This window comes from Macaca mulatta, chromosome 8 (assembly GCF_049350105.2).
Source record: "Macaca mulatta isolate MMU2019108-1 chromosome 8, T2T-MMU8v2.0, whole genome shotgun sequence".
Classification (NCBI taxonomy): Eukaryota; Metazoa; Chordata; class Mammalia; order Primates; family Cercopithecidae; genus Macaca; species Macaca mulatta.
In genome coordinates this window covers 84,524,411-84,551,593 of record NC_133413.1, presented here as the reverse complement: position 1 = coordinate 84,551,593, position 27,183 = coordinate 84,524,411, and the positions used below count along the sequence as shown (strand labels likewise).

General features: G+C 41.2%; 1 protein-coding gene across 6 annotated transcripts; it reads left to right on the top strand.

The window, feature by feature from the left end:
- Window positions 1-502: 502 nt before the first annotated feature.
- On the top strand, window positions 503-27,183 carry ELOC (elongin C). 6 transcript variants are annotated; one of them, XM_077942367.1, is made up of 5 exons: window positions 650-915; window positions 2,203-2,255; window positions 14,471-14,524; window positions 17,788-17,931; window positions 26,756-27,181. In XM_077942367.1, the coding sequence occupies exons 3-5, from the start codon at window positions 14,521-14,523 to the stop codon at window positions 26,944-26,946; spliced, it is 339 nt and encodes a 112-aa protein (XP_077798493.1). In that variant the 5' UTR covers window positions 650-915; window positions 2,203-2,255; window positions 14,471-14,520; the 3' UTR covers window positions 26,947-27,181. The 6 variants fall into 6 exon arrangements, with proteins under 6 accessions (XP_015000999.1, XP_077798493.1, XP_015001000.1 ...); XM_015145514.3 differs by having other exon boundaries at window positions 2,200-2,255; XM_015145513.3 differs by lacking the exons at window positions 650-915; window positions 2,203-2,255 and adding an exon at window positions 503-544.

Below are 27,183 nucleotides of genomic sequence, written 5' to 3'. Positions count from 1 at the left end.
GAAGAGAGGAAATGAGGCTAGCCGATTGCGCTAGTCGTTGCTGTGCTGGCTCTTCTGCACGCACAGCAACTTTTCACGAGGGACAGATGCTGCTTCATAAAGAGCACGATCTCGTTAGCAAAGAAACCGCCCTCCCACGTTTCAATCTTTCCTCAGCAGTCTCCCACCTCCAGGCGTACCCCTAAATGAGAGGCAGGGACAGTCTCTAAAACCACCAAAATCTTCACACGCAGTGCGAGAAACTACAAGTCCCAGGATGCAGGGCTGCCTCGGTCCCAAGGCCGACGGTATCCACCAGAGAAACTACAAATCCCAGAATGCAGTGCTGTCTCGGACTCCCGAGAGCCTCTCTAAGGATGCGTCTTTACAGTAATTGGATCAGGGTCTGCGCTGCATGCTGGGAATCCAGAAGAGCTAGACTCGGATTGGTCGAAATTTGCCGGTGTCGTTCATAGGCTGGCCTACTATAGGGGAAGAGAGTAGGGCGCTACGCACTACCTCCAGACGGAAGTGAGCGACGCACTCTGCGTCCTCGCCTCACCAGGTACGGATCTCCCGAGCGTCGCAGAAAGCTGCTGTGACCCAGCGGAAGTAATTCTTTCGACTGCCCCGGAACCCACAGAAGCAGGCAGCTGGGGGCGGGGGGGGCGGCCCTGGGATAGGGGCTGTGGCAGTACGCGGGGACCCGGCTGCGGTGGCTGCGGGGCTGACGATTGAGTCTCGGGCTGGGGCGGAAACGGAGCTCCGGGTAAGGGTGGAGGGCGAGGGAGGCCGAGAGGGGACGAGCTCGCAATCCCACTTCCCACCCCTTCCCTTCTGGGCGGGGAAGGAACGGAAGCTGTTAACCTCCCTGGGCCTTCCCAGCCCCTGGTTTGGGGGAGGGGATGGCGGCGGGACCTTTCCTGGCGCCGCTCGGTGGGTTTGGAAAGAGGTGGAAGGAGGGGCAGCAACTAGCGAGACTGGGCCTTCTCCGGGCTGAGCGCGGGAGGGTGGAGTTAGGAGCATGGTAGCCCTGTCGCTTTTTTTTTCTGCTTTCCTCGTGTCCGCTCAGATTCGTTATTTTCTTGAAGCCAGTCCCTAGCCCAAGGAGAGGTCTCTCGCTTCTTCCAGCAGCAGTACCCGAGAAGTTTACCTTCTGGGTAACTCGTTGGATGATCTATGCTCGACTTCATGAGTTGGGGGTTTCGTGCATCTATTGCCCGTCCAGTCTTGTCTGAAAGGAGGTATCTAGTGTGAAATACTGTGCCCAGTGAGTTTCTCTTAAGGAACTGAGATCTGTTTAGTAACATATAACTGTAGAGTTTGTGCCATTTTAGAGTGAGCATTTGTACTCCACATTGCTTTTAGTGTAGAAAACCGAAATTCTTTTTTAGAGGGCCGGGGGAGACAGACTTTTGCTCTTGTTGCCCAGGCTAGAGTGCAGTGGTGCGATTTCGGCTTGCTGCCACCTCTGCCTCCCAGGTTCAAGTGATTCTCCTGCCTCAGCCTCCCAAGTAGCTGGGACCAAGACGCATGCCACTACGCCTGACTAATATTTCTATTATTAGTAGAGACGGGGTTTCGACATGTTGGGTTGGCCAGGCCAGTCTCGAACTCCTGACCTCAAGTAATCCGCCCCCTGTCGGCCTCCCGAAGTGTTGGGATTACAGGCGTAAGCCACTGCGCCTGGCCTTGAAATTCTTTAGTGTCTTAAAACCTCACTTTTTAACTGCCGTCTTGGCTTTTTTTTTTTCTTTTTTCTTTTTCTTTGCTTTTTTTTTTTTTTTTTTTTCTTGAGACGGAGTCTTGCTCTGTCCTGAGGCTGGAGTGCAGTGGGGTGATCTCGGCTCACGGTAGCCTCCGTCTCCGGGGTTCAGGTTATTGTCCTGCCTCAGCCTATGGAGCAGCTGGGACTACAGGCGCGCACCACCACTCCCAGCTAATTTTGTGTTTTTTTGTTTGTTTTTTTTTGTTTTGTTTTGTTTTGTTTTTTAGTAGAGACGAGGTTTCACCATGTTGGTCAGGCTGGACTCGAACTCCTGACCTCAGGTGATCCGCCCGCCTCCGCCTCCCAAAGAGCTAGGATTACAGGCGTGAGCCACCGCGCTCGGCTCCATATTTGCTTTTTGATCCCCGAAAGTTGTTTCCTTTTCTGTTCATTGACCTAAAATGACATATCTCTGATCTCATTTACATTATAATCATGTTGTTGAAACGTAGCAGTTTACATGTGGATTTATTCATTCTGGACATACAATGGCAAGGAAACAGCTGTGGTACGTACTATAATGGGTATTTATTGTTTCTTGCCAATGATGATTTGGGGTCCCTGTTTAATTTTAAATGACCATTCCTCTTTTACTTAAATACGAAATTTAATAACTACCATTCAAAAAATATGCATGTATGCATTACCAGATAGTAATTCCCTAATATAATAGGCACTAGTTCACAGCCAGAAGTTATAGTCAGTCCTATACATCAAGTTCTAAAGTGATACTTAATTGTTTAAATCTTCTAAAATGTTTATCTGGGTTTTTTTGGTAGATTTTTTAGTACTGGAAAATAATCAGGGGAGTCTTTGCTATTATGCTCATACGTATTTTTGAGTCAGAGTCTCACTCTGTTCTGCATTCCCAGGCTGGAGTACAGTAGTATGATCACAGCTCACTGCAGCCTCAACCTCCTGGGCTCAAACTATCCACCTGCCTCAGCCTCCCTAGTAGTTGGGACTATAGGTGCCCACCACCACACCCAGCTTATTTTTTGTTTGGGTGGCTCAAGTGGTCTTCCTACCTTGGCCTCCGAAAGTGCCAGAATTACAGGCGTGAGCCACCAAATCTGGCCGGCTATGGTCATATTTATGTGTTAATGCATTTCAGCTAAACTATCCTAAATTCTTTATTGTTCTGTTATTAAGTAAGAGCAGAAAAAGCTCATCCAGTAATGCCTGGATTTCAAGCCTCAGCGATTAGGAAAATAATAGTACATTCACTCAAGAAATATTTATTGAGCATCTACAAAGTGCCAGGCACTATTCTAGGCCTGCTGTCAAGGAACTTGAGGAAAGAAAGGATATGTGTAAGTAAGCGAGTATAGTTTCAAGAAGTGATAAATGTGAAAAAAAAATATAGCAACGTTAAGGGTTAGAGTGACTGGGATGGGAGTGTCTAATTTTGGTAAGATCATCAGGGAAGGAAGAGCTCTCTGACGAGTTGATATTTTACTTAGAGATCTAAATGATGAGGATTTAAAAGCTTTTGAGACAACAGCAATTACAAATACAAAGACCTTGAGGTAAGAGTGAACTTGACTGATTTCGAGGAATACCAAAAAGGCCAGTGTAGCTGGAGCATAGTGAAGGAAGAGTGGTGGGAGACAAGATCAGAGTGGTAAGCAGGAAAGTAAATCAAATGTCCAGTTGAGATATGGTAATTTGAACTAGAAGTGTAGAGTTGAAAGTGAGTAGTAGTCTGATTTGGAATGTAATTTGAAGCTGGAACCAAATGGGTTTAGCTTTCTTCCCAGGAATAAAATAACCAAAAAAAAAAAAATGTTTTTTGAATAACCAATCATTTTTCCAAGCATCTGGGTAAACAGCAGTGCATGTACTGAAATGTGGAAGACTGGGAAGGGTGTATCAGTTTCTGAGATTGATAAATCAGAAGTTCTGTATGGGAATTAACTGAGTTCGATAACTAGTAGGCACCTGAGAATATGTGCAGTAGAAAAGTTGTGTATTCACGACTGGCACTCAGGAGAAAAACTAGGGAGATGACTGGGAGTCATATTTTATAGATGATAACCTGTGGTCTGGAGGACATCAAATAGAGAATGTTAAATGGAGAAGGCAGATGACTGGGAGCACTCCAGTCAGAAGAGGAGCATACAGTAATGGAAGCAGAAAAGTAATGGAAGGAGTGTGTGACATCTGGAGTACTAAGGAAAAAGTGTTTCATGATGGAGGGAGTAGGCAACTGTTTAAAACACTGCTAAATGAGCATTAAAGATTGACCCTGTGACTGAGTGAAGTAATTGAAATTTGATAAGAACCCCTAACATGGACTGGTGGGCCAAAAGGCTGATCAGAGTAGGTTAAGAAGTAGATGGTAGATTGGTGTGTGGGTGGGAATAATGGCCATAGCAGAGTCTTTAGTTAGGTGAGGGGATAGCAATCATTGCTTAAGTGGAAAGATTGACCTTTGGTAGGAAGGACAGTTTTTATTCAGTATTTTGAAACAGCAGGGTGGACAAAATGTATGTTATACAAAAACAGGAACGCTGAAGGTGGAGAGACAAGGCAACTGAAGTGATTGGTTTCAGTTTATTTTTAGCCAATCTTTCTAAAGGTTCTGTTAATTATAATATGTAAAATCTATGATTCATACACATTGTAAGTTGGGAATATCTGCTCATAATTTTAAAACTGAAACAAGGGGGTTTGTAGATATTATTTGAGAGAATAATTAGGTCGTTTGCAGGGGTGAGGCAGACAGACTCAGTGAGAATATGCAGTACTCTGGAGCCCTTAAGTTCTGTGTTGTGGGAGAGCAACTCTGGGTAATAAACATGGGAAGCTGAGTTAGAGGTGGTTGTTAGGGAAGGATGAATTTCAGATGGATTTAGTCATGATATAGTGGAGCCAGAATGGACTTTTGTACATAAATGAGTCCAATTCTCTCATTTGGAAGATGAAGAAACAGAAGTCCTATCACTTAATTTATCTGAGTTTCAAGATAGAAATACCTAACAGTAGAAATTCAGATGTGGAGATGGGTTCACGTCTATATAAGGTAGCCATTGACTTTCATTCAACAGGGCTAGTTCTTAATTTATGATAAGAGAGAAAAGCTGTGGACCTCCTCATTCCGCTTACCCTGAACTGCACATAGGCACAAAATTGTGCTTACAGGTTCAAGGATTTGGGATTCTGCTGCTTATCTATGAACCTCGAGGAGTAAGGGACTGCAGATTAAGAACCTGCTAGAACAGGGTCAGCAAGTTAGAACCACAGGCCACATCTGACCCACTACCTGCTTTTATACTACCCGCAAGCTAAGAATGCTAAGAATGGTTTTTAAATTTTTTAATAGTTGGACAAAAATTCGAAGTAAATATGTATTTTATAACATGAAAATTATTGGCTGAATGCAGTGGCTCACGCCTGTAATCCCAGCACTTCTCGAGGCCAAGGTGGGCAGATTACCTGAGGTCAGAAATTTGAGACCAGCCTGACCAAATAGTGAAATCCCATCTCCATTAAAAATACAAAAAATTAGCTAGGCATGGTGGTGCTTGCCTGTAATCCCAGCTACTCGGGAGGCTGAGGCAGGAGAATCACTTGAACCCGGGAGGTGGAGGTTGCAGTGAGAGCCAAGGTTGCGCCACCGCACTCCAGCCTGGGTAACAATAGTGAAACTCTGTCTCTTAAGAAAAAAAAAAAAAAGAGAGCAAATTATATAAAATTTACCTTTTTTTTGCCCATAAATAAAGTTTTGTTGGATCATAGCCACACTCAATCGTTTACATCTTGTCTGTGGCTGCTTTTGCACTCCAGTGGCAGAGTTGGAATAGTTGTAACAGAGACCTTACAGCCTGCTAAGCAAACAGTATTTACTTTCTGGTCCTTTAGTGTGTCATCCACCACACTAAAAATGTGAATTCCAGGATACGGGTGGAGGAGAGGTTATTGGATTTATTTTGTCCACAGATTCCTCCCAAGCATGTAGAGCAGTGCCTGGCACATGGTAGGCCCTCGATACGTATGGGAATGAACCTCTGGTTCAAAAATAGAATAATGGCCAGTGTTGTAATGTGTGCTAGGCAGTATTCTGAGTGCTTGTATATGTAAAGCCATTTATTCTTCAGAACAGCTCTGTGAGATAGATGCTGTATTATCCTCATTTTACCATTGAGGAAACTAGGCACAGAAAGATTAGGTTAGTTTTCCCACAGTGATATAGCTAGGAGTTTGACTGATTTTAAGCACTGCATTATATGGAAGGCTGAAATCAAGTCTTCAGAAATGATAGAAAGCAGCAAAAGGATAAATAGGAGTGATGAAACAGGGTAATGTAGCAAAGAAGGAATACATTCTTCTGTAGCATTGTTTACTATTAAGACATTCAAGACCCATGTCTTGGACTGGGTGTGGTGGCTCACACCTGTAATCGCAGCACCTTGGGAGATCAAGGCAGGAGGTTTACATGAACTCAGAAGTTCGAGACCAGCCTCGGCAACAAATAGAGGTCTCCTATTTTTTTAAATAGGAGACCTCTATTTTAAAAAAAAAGAAATTTAGCCAGGCTTGGTAGCAGGCTACTCAGGAGGCTGAGGTGGGAGAATCCTTTGAGCTCGGGAGATTGAAGCTGCAGTGAGCCGGGATTGCACCACTGTACTTCAACCTGGGTGACAGAGCAAGAACCTGTCTCAAAAAAAAAAAAAACCCATGGCTTGGTCAGTATCTCAATGTGTGCTCCTTATGTGTATCGCTGTTTGCCTCTTTGATGAAGTCCAACTTCCCAAACTCTCACCTCTTTTCCTGTTTTCCTACACTGTCTTCTTGACTCACTCCTCTGGCCAGACTGGTCTCCTTGCCATTCTCCCTCCATAAAAGGCTCTTCCTTCAGATATCCGTGACTCATTCCCTTGCTTTCTTCAGGTCTCTGTTAATGTTAGTTCTTCACCATGCTGTATGTATTATTTTGTTTTGGTTTTCTGTCCCCACCATTCTTCCCATGAGGTTGGAATCTTTGTTATGTTCATCTCTGTCCCCAGTGCCTAGGCGAGCATCTAGCATACTAACCCTTGGTAAATATTTATTGAATGAATGAATTTGTAAACTGATTTCCAACAACACTGAGTTGCATTATGTGCCCCAAGCTGTCTGACTCAGGTCATACTGTTCACTTTGCCTGGATCTCCCTCTCTTTCCAGTTTTGCCTGGTAAAAATACCTCTACCAGCTTGCAGTGAGCTGAGATTGCGCCACTGCACTCCAGCCTGGGCAACAGAGTGAGACTCTGTCTCAAAAAAAAAAAAAAAAAAAACCTCCATCCATCGAGACCCAGATCAAAAGCTACTTTCCTTTTATAGCTGTTCACTTAACAGATTTTCTGTTGCAGATTTGTAGTCTCATATTTCCTTTCTTTGGGATGACCAACACTTATTCCTCCTCTGTTAGTATTTGCATATCTAGAGAATTTGGGTTAATTTTATTACTGGTGTCACTTTTGAAAGCTTAATTAGGCAGAAAACCATCCTAGAATGATGATATCTTTGGAGTTCAGGTAAAGTAAACTTCAGAAATGCTATCATTTTTTAAAATTCTAGCTTTAATATAACCTACATATGGTGAAATGCTAATTGTACCATTTAGTTTTGACATTTTTATCACTCCAGAATGTTCCTTTCTAGTCACTTGCTGAGCTATCATCATTGGTTTGTTTTGCCTGTTGTATAATTTTATATAAATCGGATAATACAGTGTATACTTTTTTGTTTGGCTTTTCCACTTAGTGTAATATTTTTATATTCTTCCATGTTATATCAGTAGATCATCCCTTTTTGTGAATAGTATTGCTCTGTATGAATGTACCACAGCTTATTGATCCATTCTCCTATTATGATGGACTCCCCATCAGCAGTGTATGAGAGTTCATTTGCTCTACATCCTCTCCAGCATTTAATGTTGACGGTCTTTTTAATTTTAGCTATACTGGTGGCTGTATAGTAGTATTTTGTTGCAGTTTTGAGTTTCATTTCACTGATAAGTAATAATGTTGAGCACTTTTTAATGTGGTCATTCAATTCTTCTGTCCAACTTTAATTGGATTTTTTTTATTGACATACAGGCATTTTTTAATTTACTCTGGATGCAAAGCCATTGTCAGATATGCGTTGTGAATATTTTTTTCCAATATGTGGCTTGAGTTCTCATTTTTTTCATTTTTCTTTTTGGTTTTTGAGGGGGTTTTTTGGTTTGTATTTGAGACAGAGTCTTACTGTTGCTCAGGCTGGAATGCAGTAGAACCATCATGGCCTGCTGCAACCTCAACTTCCCTGGGCTGGGGTGATTCTCCCATCTCAGCCTCCCAAATACATGGGACTACGGGCATGCACCACCATGCCCAGCTAATTTTTCTATTTTTTATAGAAACAGGGTTTCACCACTATGTTGCCCAGGCTGGTCTCAAACTCCTGGGCTCAAACATTCGGCTTGCCTCGGCCTCCCAAAGTGCTGAGATTATACGTGTGAGCCATGATGCCCAGCTGTGGTAGTTGATGAACAGAAATTTTGTTTTGGAGAAATCCAGTTTATCAAGTTTTTCATTTACAATTTGTGCTTTTTGCATCTTTTCTGAGATTTTTGTTTTGTTTTTTGAGAAAGTCTCGCTCTGTCACCCAGGCTGGGGTGCCTGGCTGGTCTCAAATTCCTGAGTTCAAGTGATCTCCCTCCCAGAGTGCTGCGATTGCAGGTGTGGCCACTGCATCTAGCCGCTGAGAAATCTTTGCCTACAGTGAGGGTATGAAAATAATTTGTTTTCTTTTAGTAGCCTCCTTTTGCATTTTAAGTTGAATTCTGTGAACCATCTGAAATTGATTTTTGTGTATGGTTTAACAGTGAGCTTCTAATCCATATGGCTATTGTTCCAGCTTCCTTTGTTGAAGAGACTGTCCTTTCTCGCCATACACTTTGACTCACTTTTCCAGTATAAGGATTCAGGAAGTCTGTTTTTTTGTTTTGTTTTTGGGGTTTTTTTGCCATTTATAATTTGATATGAAACGACTGCAGCCCACCAAAATATAAATAACCATCATTCACTATCCAGGGACCGCTTAACATTACTGTGATTGCCTGTTGCAGTCCACACTACCATATGTAATACCTCTTTTTTTTTTTTTTTTTTTTTTTTTGAGACGGAGTTTCACTCTTGTCGCCCAGGCTGGAGTGCAGTGGCACGATCTCGGCTCACTGCAACTTCCGCCTCCTGGGTTCAAGCCATTCTCCTGCCTCAGCCTCCCAAGTAGCTGGGATTACAGGCACCCACTACTACACCCAGCTAATTATTGTATTTTTCGTGGAGGTGGGGTTTCACCATGTTGGTCAGGCTGGTCTCGAGCTCCTGACCTCAGGTGGTCCACCCATCTTGACCTCCCAAAGTGCTGGGATTACAGGCAAGAGCTGCTACGCCTGGCCCATGTGTCATATTTCTGATTGGTGATTTGTGGTTGGTCTAAAATACAGTTCTTAAGTATCAGAGATTTCTTCTGATCAAAATTCCTTAAGCCCCACAATACATGACAGATCATAGGACTGGCATTTGTGAGGGTGTGTTACTAGAAATTGAGACCCTGCTAATGAGATATTAAAACATTGATTACTGGGTATTATTAGATGAGTCGTCATTTTATTACTAAAAGTTTGACCATTTGGAAGCACAGTTCAGCTGTTACTAAGTATTAGCTATCAGAAACAGATTGGAAATTGAGATCAATGCTTTTACTTTGTGTTTTAATTTTAATTTTTTTTGAGAGCTCCCCTCAAGATAGAAGTGTGTTTACTTTAATGACCTGATAGAATTCTTAGTAAAAACAGAGAACTTCCGTCTTTGACCCACTGCCACTGAAGACAAAACTGGAACAACAAGCTCAGAACAGAAACTCAGAGTCTTAATGCTAAGAGAGCAGGTAGCTTTAGTGCTAGGAAATTTGAGGACATATCAAATAATTAACATCTTCAAACAACTGTATCTGTTCTAAGAAACACGAAATTCCAGAAATCTTGTACAGGAATACATGTTTCATACACTCGCATATATTATTAACAGTTACGGTAGTGGGTACGTAATTGGGAGACTGCTATTTTAGGTATCCTAATTTTATAAGATATGCCTGTGTCCTATAATTTTTTTTTTTTTTCCTCGAGACAGAGTCTTGCTCTGTCACCCAGGCTGGACAACAGTGGCGCGATCTCGGCTCACTGCAACCTCTGCCCCTGAGAGGTTGCTTAAGCAGTTCTCCTGCCTCAGCCTCCAGAGTAACTGGGATTACAGGCGCACACCACCCCACGCCCAGCTAATTTTTGTTTTTGTTTTTGTTTTTGAGATGGAGTTTCACTCTTGTTACCCAGGCTGGAGTGCCATGGCGCGATCTTGGCTCACCGCAACCTCGGCCTCCCAGGTTCAAGCGATTCTCCTGCCTCAGCCTCCTGGGTAGCTGGGATTACAGGCATGTGCCACCACACCCAGCTAATGTTGTATTTTTAGTGAAGACGGGGTTTCTCCATGTTGGTCAGGCTGGTCTCAAACTCCCGACCTCAGGTCATCCGCCTGCCTTGTCCTTCCAAAGTGCTGGGATTACAAACATGAACCACCATGCCCAGCCCATCAAGCTTTTTTTTTTTTTTGGAGATAGAGTCTTGCTCTGTTGCCAGGGTGGAGTGCAGTGGCGCAATCTTGGCGTACTGCAACCTCTGCCTCCCGGGTTCAAGCAATTCTCCTGCCTCAGCCTCAGCCTCCAGAATAGCTGGAACTACAGGCTGCCGCCACCACACCCAACTAATTTTTGTATTTTTAGTAGAGATGGGTTTTCACCATGTTGGCCAGGATGGTCTCCATCTCTTGACCTCGTGATCCACCCACCTTGGCCTCCCACAGTGCTGGAATTACAGGCGTGAGCCACTGTACCCAGCCCCATCAAGCATTTTTATACCTGTGTAAGCTAGTTGTATTCCTTTTTCTGGTGTTTTTCCAGAGTTCGTGGATTTTTTACATTTGAGTCTTTAATCTGTAGTGTATTTTTGTGAGTGATCTGTAAAGTATTTGTTATTAAACATACACATACACAGAAAAACTCGAAGAGATTAATGTTTATATGTAACACCCTAAAAGCATAATGACGTCTCAGGCCATTGTTCATGTTCTTTCTTCTGCCTAGAACTATTCTCAGTCCAACGGTTCCCTTATGACTGGCGTTTACCTGCCCAATTCATACTTCCAGAATTCAGCTCTGTCATGCAATAGATGTTCAAGCTGAGATTTTTGTCTCCTCAAACTTATTTTCTTTAGATAACTTATGGGTTAGGTCCAAATGTAATCATATTTTAAATATTTCTAACTTCTACCTAAGAATTAGGAATTTTAACTCTTAATGTTGATTTTCCCTCTCAATGTTGGGAGAAAGGGTGGGTCTCCTCTTCCTCTGCTTAATCTCTGTTGTTTAAATGGAATTGATTTACTACCTTAACTCTCTAGAGAAACTGTTGCTGCCCAAAGGGCTCCTAAGATGTGACTTTGCGTTGTTGCTTAGCTACTGCTAGTTAAATAAACATCCTCAATGTTTTATTCTAGAGATTTTCCAGATAGAAGAGTTGGCCCTTGAAATTCTTGCACTTCAATCTTTCTAGCATTTTTTCTTTTCTTGTTTTTTATTTTTTTTATTTTTTATTTTTTTTTGAGACGGAGTCTTGCTCTGTCACCCGGGCTGGAGTACAGTGGCCTGATCTCAGCTCACTGCAAGCTCTGCCTCCCGGGTTTACGCCATTCTCCTGCCTCAGCCTCCGGAGTAGCTGGGACTACAGGCGCCCGCCACCGCGCCCGGCTAGTTTTTTGTATTTTTGGTAGAGACGGGGTTTTACCGTGTTAGCCAGGATGGTCTCGATCTCCTGACCTCGTGATCCGCCCGTCTCGGCCTCCCAAAGTGCTGGGATTACAGGCTTGAGCCACCACGCCCGGCCTTTTCTTGTTTTTTAAAAGAGTAATTACAAAGTATAATGAAAAGAAAATAATAATGGCTGTTGTGAATTTTTAAATTGTGTAATATCATAAAATGACAGTACTATTTTTAAATTTTAGAGAACTCTTTGAGGATTTACATCAGTAGCTGTTGAGAATTGTGGCAATTAAGTTTAACTGGAGCCAGAATTTTTTACTGTGGCAGTAGGCAATAATGGAAGGAGTGGAATGTGGACTGTGAAGGCAAACCTACCTAGGTTTAAATCCTAATGATGCCACTTAAGCTGTAGAAGCCTTGAGCAAGTAGCAGACTCTTCCAGTGTTCCTCATCTCTAAAATCAGAATAATTCCCTTGTGGAAGAGTTGTTTTTAAATAAGATAGGCCAGGCACAGTGTCTCACACCTGTACTCCCAGCACTTTGGGAGGCTGAATTGCGTGGATCACTTGAGGTTGGGAGCTCGAGACCAGCCTGGCTAACATGGTGAAATCCTGTCTCTACTGAAAATACAAAAATTAGCCAGGCATGATCCCATGCACCTGTAGTCTCAGCTACTCGGGAGGCTGAGGCACAAGAATCTTTTGAACCCAGAAGGCAGAAGTTGGCCAAGATCACGCCACTGCACTCTGGCCTGGGCCAAAGAGTAAGACTCTGTCTCAAAACAAAACAAACAAACAAATTAATTAATTACTTAATGTATATAAGGCATTTAGTACAATGTTTACCACTTATTAGGCCTGCAAAATGTTCATCGTATTTCATTGTTACTGCTGCCTGTTTTCTCTGCTTTATCTCACATTGGAAATGGTACTTTGGGAGGCTGAGGCAAGTGGATCACCTGAGGTCAGGAGTTCGAGACCAGCCTGGCCAACATGGCGAAACCTGGTCTTTACTAAAATACATAAATTAGCCAGACATGGTGGCAGACACCTGTAATCCCAGCTACAGGAGGCTGAGGCAGGCGAATCGTTTGAACCTGGGAGGCAGAGGTTGCAGTGAGCTGAGATCACGCTACACACTCTAGCCTGGGCAACAGAGCAAGACTCCCTCTCAAAAAAAAAAAGTATTTTTGAATATCTGTCTCCATGCTTAGCAAGTGTTCTAGACTAAGATTTGATTTCTGCTCCTGCTCTGTCACTACCTGAAACAAATTGTTTAGCCTCTCTACATGGATGACATTCAAACCTGAGGCATTAGAGAGGTTACCTGCAAGTTCCTTTTCTGCTCTGAAGTGTTATGGTTCATTTTCTTGATCCTTCTCTTAATGCCAGAAAGAAAATTTGTCAGGAATTTCTTAGAGCTGGATAGTTAGGAAATGCTTTTTTCCTATAAATGACATAAAAAAGAGTATCAGTATGAATAAGATCCTCCTCTGAATAAATGCTGTAGTATGTTACTAAAATACAAATTACTGAGAAAGTGAAACATTTTCTTTAGCAATCATCTTGTTATTTTGTCAAATTTATAATTTCTCAAAAAATTGTAAATTTTTGACCACTTTATTGTTAAATTTCAAAACTTAGGTAGCCTGTATATGGAACAGATGGAAGCATAAAAATATGTATGTGTATGCTTATCTAATTAAAGAGCAAGACTTCTCTTTTTTCTTATTTATTTATTTCTATATTTACTTTAGAGATAGGGTCTCAATATGTTGTCCAGGCTGGTATCAATCTCCTGGGCTCAAGCAGTCCTCCTGCCTCAGCCTCCCAAAGTGCTGGGATTACAGGTGTGAGCCACTGTACCCAGCCCTGTGCTTTTTTATTCTCATGGAAGTTACTGGAATGTCCTTGGTTATTATATCATGCCATTCATTCAAGCAAATATTTGCTTATTGTCTACTACTGTGTACTAAGTACAAGATCCAGAACTTGCTCTGTCCTCCCTGTGTTAAGTCAATATGCATCATCCTTCCAGCACATTGATGTGTACCATAACGAGGTGTACAGAGCATTGCTAACCTCAAAAGCTCACTTGAGCTTTGGTGTCCAGGGATTTTCTTGGGGTTTCATTCTGTAGACATGATTGGTGAGTCATAAGCAACAAGACTGAGCTCAGTCTTCAGCACCCCTCCAACTGGAGGTGATGGAGATATCAAAAAGCCACCTCGGAACCATTTGTCCTGAGTCCTCTTGTTAAACTATCCAAAGGCCCACTGTGAGTTACCTGTTTAACGTAAACTACCAGGACCCATGATGAATAGCAGAGACTTGCATCACTAGGGAAATTCCAAGGATTTAGAGGCCATATCTCAAAACGAGGATCAAAAACCAGCCAACTTCTTTGTTATGCAACAGGACCGATAGTTTTGTTCGGATTTTCAGCAGAGTCCTTTACCCAGAAAAAGAATAAAGGACCTCTGCCTTAGAACACCTCAGTATGGCAGTTTTTTCTTGATAATTATGTTCTGTGTATGTATTTTAATGGAATGAACATTTTTACATGTCTGTTACTTTTAACATGTCACACTTATAACCTCTTCAACAACCCCACCCCCAATCAATTTATAATGATTGTTTCTATTTTAAGTAGTCTTTTTCCAATTCAAAAGTGGCAGCTGATCAAGCTCTCAAAGCATTTTGCTATTCAATTGATTTTGTTAAAGTGCAGTGTTTTTGCTGCGTAGGAATGGTGAGCTCGTAATGTAACCAGGAGGGAGAGTTCTTAAACTTTTAACACCAAGGACATATTAAATAACAATGAGTGAAAACTTGTCTCTTGCAACATTAATCTTAATATGATATTGTTATATTTTCAGGAAACTACTAAAGTTCCTGGGGAAGCAAAGTAGAATTTCATAAGAACAAAATGGGTAAGCTAAAGATAATTAATTTTGTGTTTTAACTAGTAGAAACTGGTTTTTTGTTTCAAAGATCTTCAAAATCGGTGAACGCAAGTGAAATTTCAGTAGACTGAAATTAGTTGTCCATATCAACAGCTTATTTTTACTACACAGTCATGCCCTGCATAATGATGTTTCGGTCAGTGTTGAACCACATGTGTGACATGGTCTCATAAAGATTATAATAGAGCTGAAAAATTCCTGTTGCCTACGGTGACATCTTGATGATCCTGTCCTTGTGTAGGCCTAGGCTAATGTGTGATTGTATCTTAGTTTTTAACAAAAATATTTAAAAAGTAGAACAAAAATTACAATTTTTTAAAATAGAAAAAAGCATATAGAATAAGGATATAAAGAAAAATTGTGCTGGGTACAGTGGCTCATGCTTATAGTCCCAACTGCCTGGGAGGCTGAGACAAGAGAGTTGCTTGAGTGAGCCCAGGAGTTCAAGGCAGAAATAAGCCATGATTGTGTGACTGCACTCCAACCTGAGCAACAGGTAAATTTACTGTAGCCTAAGTGTGCAGTATTTATGAAGTCTGTAGTAGTATAGTACTGTGTTAGACCTTCACATTCACTCACCACTCACCCAGAGCAATTTCCAGTCCTGCAAACTCCATTCTTGGTGAGTGACCTATACAGGTATACCTTTTAAACTCTTTTATGCTATATTTCTACTGTATCTTTTCTATGTTTTGATACACAAATACTATCATGTTAGAGTTGCTTACAGTATTCATACAGTAACATACTGTACAGGTTTGTAGCCTAGGAGTAGTAGGCTACACCATATAGCCTAGGTGTAAGTACACTCTAGATTTAGTAAGTATACTCTTAGGATGTTTGCGTCATGACAAAATTGCCTAATGATGCATTTCTTGTCTTGGAAGGTATCTCCATCATTAAGCAATGCATGACTGTATATTCCTGATAGGCAGATCAGTAATAATATCTTGGTAACTCCAATTTGTGATTTTTAGTGAGTAATTTTACCTTAAGAAATTTGAAACTTTCACGACAAACATGAAATGGTTTCTGTTGCAAAAAATATTAGAAGCATAAATTGAAATAATAACCATTATTACTTTCTTTTTAGAGGTTGGCAAAAATTGCTAAAAATCTATATACCTGAATAGTCTATAATTTAGAAGCTACTTACATCTTTATGGGTCCTCCAGCTTTTTATGAAAAATTAGACAAAAAAAGATAGCTTTCACCAGATTGTTAATGTTTTGCCACGTTTGCTTTCGTGTGTGTGTGTGTGTGTATTCATACTGTAGAGTTGGCAAAACTCCATCTCAGTCCTCTTAGGGTCCTGGCTGGGTCTGAGAATTAAATCGACATAACATAGATGAACATTTGTTACATAACATAAGATGACATAACACAGATGGAATATTTATTACAAGTTTTACATGGAACAGAAGCCCTTTTTAAAAAAACAAAGACCAATGCCAGGCATGGTGGTGCATGCCTGTTTCCCAGCTACTTTGGAGGCTGAGGCAAAAGGATCTCTTGAACCCAGGAGTTCCAGGTTACTGTGAGCTATGATTGCACCACGGCACTCCAGCGTGGGTAACAGAGCAAGGCCCTGTCTCTTAAAAAAAATAAAACATAAATAAATAACTAGTCCGGGTGCAGCAGCTCATCCCTGTAATCCCAGCACTTTGGGAGGCCAAGGCAGGTGGATCACTTGAGGTCAGGAGTTCGAGACATCCTGGCCAACGTGGTCTACTACTAAATACAAAATTTAGCTGGGCATGGTGATGGGTGCCTGTAATCCCAGCTGCTGGGGAGGCTGAGGCAGGAGAACCTCTTGAACCTGGGAGGTGGAAGGAAGTTGCAGTAAGCCAAGATTGTGCCACTGTACTCCACAACAAGAGTGAGACTCCGTCTCAAAAAATAAAAAATAAATAAACAAATAAATAGGCGGGTGGGTGGGTGGGTGGATGGATGGATGGATGGATGAATAAATAGATGGATAGATAAAAACATTTTTAAATTATCATACTGCATTAACTTGTCTCTTTAGTCTCTAAATAGTTTTCTACTTCAAAGACTGTTCCTCAATTTAAATTTGTCTGGTTGTTGTGATTTAAATCAAATTAAACATTTTTGGCAGTGATAGCACATGAGTGATTTTGAGATTTATATTAATTTTAATTTTAGAGATTTCTGAATTAATTAACAAATGGATATCTGTGGCCGAACAGTACTTCAGCTTCATCCTTCTGCTTCTTTCTAGGGCTTCCTAAGTTTTTAGAATAAACCTTAAGCTATTTTATTTCACATGTTAATAATTATAAAAGTTAAAATTCTGTTACAGTACAAAATTGTAAAAATTAAGGAGATTTTTACTCGCGTATGTAACTTTTACGCTCTATGTATGTGGCTACTGTGACTGAAGCCAGTACAGCAGCAGTGGCGGTAGCAGAGTAACATCTGTGCACTCTGTCTCCTCATGTCAGCTTTGGGTGTTTTTTAAAGACCAATATTTTGTCCGTATTAATTACTTTTAATCTTGCATGAATTTAAACTGAGTATTGTTTAAATGTGTACTTTTATCATTATTTTTAACCATCAAGTATGAAATGCTGAGTAAAAGAAGTCTTTTAGAATTTGGGGCTTGTCAAAGGAAGTCGAGCTCACATGGCATATAAACACTGATTTGTAAATCTGCTATACATCTTATTTTTAAAAATGAATATTTCAGGTGATAGAATTAAAGTCATACTAGTTAAATATTTTGTCTTAGTCTCCAAATTTGAATGGGCTGCTTTGGTTACAAAACAACTGTTAATACCTCCTTGAAAAATACTAGTAAATTTTCACTGAAGTAGCATTCTTAAATCTACAGTTTATTTTGATATTGGAAGATGTTTATAGAGAAGTATAAAACAAGGAGTTAAAAACTATTAAAGTCTTGGTGACTATTATAATACCTTTCAGAAATGTTTCTGGTCTGAGTTCTTCAAATATTAACCTTGTTAATAAACCTTTTATTTATTTATTTGAGGCAGAGTTTTGCTCTGTCACCCAGGCTGGATTTTTGTATTTTTAGTAGAGACGGGGTTTTACCATGTTGACCAGGCTGGTCTTGAACTCCTGACCTCAGGTGATCCGCCTGCCAAAGTGCTGGGATTACAGGTGTGAACCACTGCGCCTGGCCAAACCTGTTTATTTTTAATACATTGTGTGATTCAAAAATTGTTTTACTACTTACTTTACTTTAGATGGAGAGGAGAAAACCTATGGTGGCTGTGAAGGCCCTGATGCCATGTATGTCAAATTGATATCATCTGATGGCCATGAATTTATTGTAAAAAGAGAACATGCATTAACATCAGGCACGATAAAAGCCATGTTGAGTGGCCCAGGTAAGCACAGTTCTGTCTTCTTCATATGTTCGCTTTTAATGTTTGATGGATGTTTGTAAGTTGAATTAAATGATTCAGCATTTAAAGAGAGTAAGTCTTCTAACATTGTTGTATGATTACATTTTTGTTTTTTTCTTTGTTTGTTTGTTTGAGAGAGACAGAGTTTCGTTCTGTTGCCCAGGCTGGAGTGCGATGGTGTGATCTCAGCTCACTGCAACCTCCCCTCCTGGGTTCAGGTGATTCTCCTGCCTCAGACTCCCGAGTAGCTGGAATTACAGGTGTGTGCCACCATCCCTGGCTAACTGTTGTGTTTTTAGTAGAGATGGGGTTTCACCATGTTGGCCAGGCTGGTCTTGAACTCCTTACCTCAGGTGATTCGCCCATCTCAGCCTCCCAAAGTGCAGGGATTACAGGCATGAGCCACCGTGCCTGGCCTTTTGCTTGATTATGTTGCAATGGGAAAAAATTGATTTCTGCCCTTTTCTGTTTTCAGTTATTTATCCTATACGTTTCAACAAGACTGAATGGATTTCCCTACATTAGTTTTCCATAGTCGGCCTTTTTTTTTTTTTTTTTTTTTTGAGATGGAGTCTCACTCTGTCGCCCAGGCTGGAGTGCAGTGGTGACATCTCGGCTCACTGCAACCTGCAACCTCCACCTCCCAGGTTCAAGTCATTCTGCCTCAGCCTCCCAAGTAACTGGGATTACAGGCACCTGCCACCAAGCCTGGCTAATTTTTTGTATTTTTAGTATAGGCAGGGTTTCACTATATTGGTCAGGCTGGTCTTGATCTCCTGACCTCAGGCGATGCACCCGCCTCAGCCTCCCAAAGTGCAGGGATTATAGACATGAGCCACTGCACCCGGCCCATTGTCAGCCTTTTAACCACAGACTGGTGATTTGTGTTCCTAGCTAGATAAAAAGTTTATACAAGTTGCCACCTTCCAAATCTCTATTCTTTTTTTTTTCATTTCGAGACGGTGTCTTGCTCTGCCGCCCATGCTGGAGTGCAGTGGTGGCATCTCAGCTCGCTGCAACCTCCGCCTCCCGGGTTCAAGCAATTATCATGCCTCAAGCCTCCCAAGTATTTGGGACTACAGGTGCCCACCACCATGCCTGGCTAATTTTTTGTATTTTTAGTAGAGACGGGGCTTCACTGTGTTAGCCAGTATGTTCTCATCTGACCTTGTGATCCGCCTGACTTGGCCTCCCAAAGTGCTGGGATTACAGGCGTGAGCCACCTCACCCAGTCCAAGTCTCTATTCTTAACGTTTTTTTCTTGAAGTAAAATTCACATAATGTAAAAGCAGCTGTTTTAAAGTGTACAATTTAGTGGCATTTACTACATTCACAATATTTTGCAGCCATCATCTCTATCTAGTTCCAAAACATTTTATTACTCCAAAAGCAAGCCCCATACTCATTAGCTGTCACTATACCTTCCCATTCTCTACCCTCAGTGTCTGACCACCACCAGTCTGCTTTCTAATTTACCTATTCTGGACATTTTGTATAAATTGAATCATATAGTATATGGCCTTTTGTATCTGGCTTTTGTTATTTTTCATGTTTCCAAGGTTCATTTATGTGGTGCGTTCACAGTACTTCTTTCTTTTTTATGACTGAATAATAATCCATTCAGCCAGATGTGAATATACCACAATTTGTTTATTCATCAGTTGATAAATATTTGGGTTGTTGACACATTTTGGCTACCATGTATAGTTCTGTGAACATTTGTGTACAAATAATTGTTTGAATACCTACTTTCAGTTCTTTTGGATGTCTTCTTAGGAGTGTAGTTGCTTGATTATATGACAAATATGACAATTCTGTTTAACTTTTGGAGGAGCCACAAAACTCTTTCCATAGTGGCTGAATTGTTTTACATTTCTACCAACAATGTGCAAGGGTTCCACTTTGTACACATCTTGGCCAATATTCGTTACTGTCTTTTTTTTTTTTTTTTTGAGACGGAGTTTTGCTCTCGTCCAGGCTGGAGTGTAATGGTCAGATCTTGGCTCACTGCAGCCTCCACCTCCCAGGTTCAAGCAGTTCTCCTGCTTCAACCTCCTGAGTAGCTGGGATTACAGGCATGCACCACCATGCCCGGCTAATTTTGTATTTTTAGTAGAGATGGGGTTTCTCCATGTTGGTCAGGCTGGTCTCGAATTCCCAACCTCAGGTGATCCATCCGCCTCTCAGGTGATCCGCCCACCTTGACCTCCCAAAATGCTGGGATTACAGGCGTGAAGCTGCTATCTTAATGGGTGTGAAGTGGTTATCTGGTGGGTTTTTGTTTGTTTGGTGGTGGTGGTGGTGGTGGTTTTTTGAGATAGTCTCACTCTTACCCAGGCTAGAGTGCAGTGGCACAATCTCCACTCACTGCAGCTTCCACCTCCCAGGTTCAAACAATTCTCATGCCTCAGCCTCCTGAGTACCTGGGGTTATAGGTGCACGCCACCACGCCCAGCTAACTTTTTGTATATTTGGTAGAGACGGTATCTCGCTGTGTTGGCCAGGCTGGTCTTGAAAACTCCTGGCTTCAAGTGATCAGCCCTCCTTGGCCTCTCAAAGTGCTGGGATTACTGCCACCACACCCAGCCTCTCTGGTGATTTTGATTTGCATTTCCTTAATGACTAATGATGTTGAACATTATTTAATACGCTTCCTAGACATTTTTGTATCTCCTTTGGAGAAACGTCTATTCAAGTATTTTGCCTATTTTTGAATTGGGTGGTTTGTATTTTTGTTGTTGAATTGTGAGAGTTCTTTATTAATTCTCAGTAGTAGACCCTTATCAGATACATGATTTGCTAATACTTTCTCTCATTCCATAGTTTTTGTTTTTTGTTTTTTGTTTTTTTTGAGATCGAGTATTGCTCTGTCACCCAGGCTGGAGTGCAGTGGCTCAACTTTGGCTCACTACAAGCTCCACCTCCCGGGTTCACGCCATTCTCCTGCCTCAGCCTCCTGAGTAGCTGGGACCACAGGCACCCGCCACCATGCCTAACTAATTTTTTTGTATTTTTAGTAGAGACGGGGTTTCACTGTCTTAGCCAGGATGGTCTCAATCTCCTGACCTCGTGATCCGCCCATCTCGGCCTCCCAAAGTGCTGAGATTACAGGCGTGAGCCACCGCGCCTTTTATGGTGTCATTTGAAGCACATTTTTATTTTTATTTATCTTTTTAAATTAATTAATATATTTATTTATTTTGAGACAGTCTCGCTCTGTTGCCCAAGCTGGAGTGCAGTGGCACAGTCTCGACTCACTGCACCCTCTACCTCCCCGTTCAACCAATTCTCCTGTCTCAGCCTCCTGAGTAGCTGGGATTACATGTGCCCACCACCACACCTGGCTAATTTTTGTATTTTTAGTGGAGATGGAGTTTCACCGTGTTGGCCAGGCTGGTCTTGAAATCCCAGCCTCAAGTGATCCACTCGCCTTGGCCTTCCAAAGTTTTAATTTTGAAGTGTAACTTATTTTTCCTTTGGTTTTTGTGTCATATATAAGAATCTGTTGTCAAATCTAACCCTGTGTTTTCCCCTGTGTTTTCTTATAGGCTTTTATGGGTTTGGCTCTTTAATTTAGGTCTTTGGTCTTAAGTTAATTTTTGTTTATCCTGTGAGGTAAGAGATCAGCTTCATTCTTTTGCATGTGGCTCTTCCACTACCATTTATTGAAGAGACCGTTTCCCCATGGCATCCTTGTTAAAATTCAGTTGACTGTAGATGTTTGTATTTCTGGGCTCTCACTTATATTCCATTGATCCGTATGTCTGTTCTTATGCCAGTACCATGCTGTTTTGATTACCGTAGCTTTGTAGTAAGTTTCAAAATCAGAAAGTATGAGGCTTCCAACTTTGTATTTCTATTTCCAGATTGTTTGGGCTATTTGGGATCCCTTGCAATTCTTTCTGTTGTTGTCTGGTTTTTTTTTTTTGTTGTTGTTGTTGTGGGGTTTTTTGTTTGTTTTTGAGATAGGGTCTTGCTGTGTTGCCCAGGCTGGAGTATAGTGGCACAAGCCCTCCTAGGCTCAAGCAGTCCTCCCACCTCAACCTCCTGAGTAGCTGGAACCACAGGCGTGCACCTTTTTTAAAATTTTATTTACTGTAGCGATGTTGCCCAGGTTGATCTTGAACTCCTGGGCTCAAGCAGTCCTCCCGACTTGGCCTCCTAAAGTGCTGGGGTTACAGGTGTGAGCCACCGTGTGTGGCCACAATTCTTTTTCTGTTTTTACTATGGAGATTTTAAAACCTACACAGAAGTAAAGAGAACTGTATAATACAGCTCCATGTACCCATCATCCAGCTTCAATAGTTATTAACATTTTGTCAGCCTTTCACTCTGTCTCCCAGACTGGAGTGCAGTGGCGCAGTCTCAGCTCACTGCAACCTCTGCCTCCTGGGTTCAAGCGATTCTCCTCCCTCAGCCTCCCCAGTAGCTGGTATTACAGGCATGCCACCACCACACCCAGCTAATTTTAGTATTTTTAGTAGAGATGGGGTCAGGCTGTTCTTGAACTCCTGACCTTTAGTAGAGATGTTGGTCAGGGTGTTCTTGAACTCCTGACCTCAAGCAATCCATCTGCCTCGGCCTCCCAAAGTGTTGGGATTACAAGCATGAGCCCCTGTGCCTAGCCCATTTTGCCAATCTTAAGTTGTTTCATTATCCCTACTTTTTTGGAGTATTTCAAGCACATGCCTGATGTTGTGCCATTTCACTTGCAAAATCTGCAATAGTTCCCCTGCACCTTTTCTTTTTTTTCCAGGCCATCGGTTAATTTTACAGAGAAGCAAGGTCATTTGTATGCTGTCCATATTTCATATTGAATTATATTTGAGTTTTATTCTGTAAACTCATAGTTAAAATTCCAGAGACTTGACTAGACTCTGGTACATTTTTGTAGGCAAAGGATACTTTGTAGGTAGCACTCTTGTATTCCTGTTATATCTTGTCTTTTAGCAGTGTCATGCTTGATCAGTGGGTTCCAGGTTGTCAGGCTGATTCATCCATTAAAAATTTCCCACTCTGAATTAGCATTCATGTGATTATTGTTAAGATTTACTTTGAGATTACAAAACAGTGACTTTCCAATTCTGTAAAATTTTTTTGCATTTATTAGCTAAAATTGTCCTATAAGATACTATTTGGTTACATTGAAATACGGTCTATATGGGAAAGATGATAAAGACTTGATTTTTTTCCTTTTAAATATAATTTTTCAGAGTAATGTATTGGTTCTTCAGCATCATCCAGTAGTAAAGAGTGTTTTGTTCTTGAGTGCATGTCATCATGAATTCATGACTTTATATTTCATGTTTTTCAGTCTGTTGCAGTCATTCTTACTGATGCTCAAGATTGTTCCATTTGCTTCATTTTTATGTCAGAAAGAGCCACATTGTGTTAACTCCTATGTCCTTTTGACATGGCTCTGTTAGTCTTGAGTAGTTATACTGCTTTCTGTAATAAGATTTCTTAGGCGTGTCATGTACATTGTTCCCCAATCCTGAAAACAGCTGTTTCTTCAAAAATCGCTGTTTTGTTTTAGTAGAAAGTGGTATTTAGGGGCCCCAATCTGGGTGCTAAAGACACTCATTGCTCCTTGGTTGAATTGCACCCTTCACTCCTCATACACACACATACAACATGGCTCTGATGAATATGATGAATTGATTTTGGGCTTTTCCACAGGACAATGCAAGGAGGTACTTTAGGGGGAAAAAAAAAATCACAAATGCCAACAGAATTTTAATTAAAAATTAATTTTATAACAGCAGGCTAGAAGCAAAGAACTTTTGCTTTTTATAAATTTGATCTTTAATTTAAACAGGAGATTTTTATCTTGGAAAGATCAGGAAAACATTCAGCCTCAAATTACTGTTTGCATGAAAAGGAACGAAGTACTGATAACATGCTACAGTACGTATGCACCTCCACAGCATGCTAAGTAAAAGAACTCAGACACAAAACGTCACACATTTGTATGATTCCGTTTATATGAAATATCCAGAATAGGTAAATCCATAGAGACAGAAAGTAGATTGGTGTTTGCCAGAGGCTGGGGGTGGAGTGAGGAAGATGAGGAATAACTGCTTAATGGATTACTGGGTTTTAATTTGGGGTGATGAAAATGTTTTGGAACTAAATAGAAGGGATAGTTGTACAACGTTGTAAATATACTAAATACCACTGAATTGTACACTTTAAAATGGTTAATTTTATGTTATATAAATCTCATCTTTTAGAAAAATCACTAATGTTTGTTTAGTATCAACAGCTTAATAAGTGCCTATTGGTAATATTTCAGATATGTATTCAAGAAAGGAAGTTCTAGTTATTGGCAAACCAAAATTTACCTTATTGTTGTGAATTATTTGCTGAGTCCTGCTGTACTGCTTTCTTCCTACTACAGTATACTCCCAACCAACAGATATATAAAAGGCATTTTATATATATTTTAGTATTTTAAAATATTATATTCTCAAATACTGTATTCTCAAAGTATATTTGTAGATGTGAAATGCCTTTTATATTCAGTACACAGTGCTAGTACTAGACTGCTAAGAAAATATTTTATCCCTATATGTAAAGGCTAAATGATACAACCTTTGTGTAGCTACAGAAATTTTGAGGAATGACTGAAAAACTGTTTATGCTGTTAAAGGAAAATGTCTTGTGAAGAGATCTCATTAACATGATCATATTATTAAAAAACTGAAGGAGGAAACAATGGAATTCCTTTCCTGAAATGTTTCTTTTGCTTGCTTGCTTGCTTGCTTGCTTGTTTGTTTGTGGCAGGGTCTCTGTCTGTTGCCCACGCTGGAGTACAGTGGCGCCATCATGGCACTCTGCAGCCTCGAACTCCCAGGCTCTAGCGGTCCTCCTACCTGAGCCTCCTTAGTAGCTGAGACTACAAGTGGGTCTCCCAAAGTGCTGTGATTACAGGCGTGAGCCACCATGCTCAGCCCATTTCTTTTAAGTAGAATTTTTCTTATTTTAGGTAAATAGTTAAATAGTTTAAATAGTTTTTTTGTTTGTTTGTTTTATCTTTTAAGACGGAGTCTTGCTCTGTCACCCAGGCTAGAGTGCAATGGTATGATCTCAGCTCACTGCAACTTCCGCCTCCTGGATTCAAGTGATTTTATATATTCACTAATTCTCAGAAAATCCAAATCAAAAAACCCGTTATGTGCCCTGGCTTTATTTTTAAATGGCAATTCAGTACAACACAGGGATCCTGATGATCCATAAAGACTTGATTGCCTGGATTGATCTCTTTTAAAAACGATTTACTTTTTCATCCTGCTCACCCTTCAGTAATCATATCACCAAGATTCTTAGGAAAAGCTACTTAAGTTTCCAACCCACAGGGAGAGAATTTTAAAATTCAGTTTTGATGAATCTCAAGTACTATCTTTTTTTGAGATGGAGTTTCGTTCTTGTTGCCCAGGCTGGAGTGCAATGGCGCAATCATGGCTCACTGCAACCTCTGCCTCCTGGGTTCCAGAAATTCTCCTGCCTCAGCCTCCCGAGTACCTGGGATTACTGGCACTCGCCACCACGCCCAGCTAATTTTGTATTTTTAGTAGACATGGGATTTCACCATGTTGGCCAGGCTGGTCTCGAACTCCTGACCTCAAGTGATCACCGACCTCGGCCTCCCAAAGTGCTGGGATTACAGGTGTGAGCCACCCCGCCCGGCCCCCAAGTACTATTTTAGTGAAGGTTTTTTAATGTTGTTGGCCGGGTGCAAGTGGCCAAGCCTGTAATCTTAGCACTTTGGGATTCTGAGGCAGGGGAATCACTTGAGTCCAGTAGTTCAAGACCAGCCTGGGCAACATGGCAAAACCCTGTCTCTACAGAAAATACAAAAATTAGCCAGGCATGGTGGCACTCACCTGTGGTCCCAGCTACTCGAGGAGGCTGAGGTGGGAGGATCACTTGAGCCCGGAAGGCAGGGGTTGTAGTGAGCCATAACCATGCCACTGCACTCCAGCCTGGGCAACAGATCAAGACCCTGTGCCAAAAAAAAAAAAAATTATTATGTCATTAATACTAAAAAAATCAGAATTCCGTAATTTATTTGGTGCTAATTGAGGTTGTTTTAATGATGATTAGTTTGCTAGGGCTGCCATAACAAAGTACCACAACTGGATGGCTTGAACAACAGAACTTTATTTTCTAACAATTCTGGAGTATAGAGGTTAAAAATTAAGGTATTGGTAGAGTTGGTCTCTTCTGAGGCTCTCTTCTTGTCTTGTACGTGGCCATCTTCTCCGTGTCTTCACACAGTTTTCCCTCTGTGCCCATCTCTGTCTGGATCTCTTCTTATGAGAACACCAATCATGGCTGGGTGCAGTGGCACATTCCTGTAATCCCAGCACTTTGGGAGGCAGTGGTGGGCGGATCACGAGGTCAGGAGTTTGAGACCAGCCTGACCAACATGGTGAAACCCTGTCTCTACTAAAAATACAAAAATTAGCCGGGCGTGATGGCATGCACCTGTAATCCCAGCTGCTCAGGAGACTGAGGCAGGAGAATCGCTTGAACCTGGGAGGTGGAGGTTGCAGTGAGCCGAGATCACGCCATTGCACTTCAGCCTGGGTGACAAGAGCATGACTCCGTCTCGGGGGGGGGGGGGGGGAACAAACCACCAATCATATTAGATTGCCACCCCAATGACCTCTTTTAATTACCTCTTTAAAGAACTTATCTCTAAATACAGTCACATTCTGTGGTACTAGGGGTTAAGACTTCAACATACAAATTTGGAGGACACAATTCAGCCAATAACATACATAATTCTTTTGTTTTACAGGTCAGTTTGCTGAGAACGAAACCAATGAGGTCAATTTTAGAGAGATACCTTCACATGTGCTATCAAAAGTATGCATGTATTTTACGTACAAGGTTCGCTACACTAACAGCTCCACCGAGATTCCCGAATTCCCAATTGCACCTGAAATTGCACTAGAACTGCTGATGGCTGCGAACTTCCTAGATTGTTAAATAAAATAAATTATAATAAACTGTTAACTCTTTTCAGTATTTAATACCTGTAGTTCAGTTAGTAACTTTTTCATATATAGCATGTTGCCTGTATGCAGTTGAACTATATAAAGTTCATTGCAAAGCAGATTATCTTCTGTTTTTTTGCATAGCAATCAAAGTTGAAATTTGTTTGCTACATCAACAAATTAAGGACATTTTCACAAACTGAGAAATAAACAAATATGCCAATTCGTA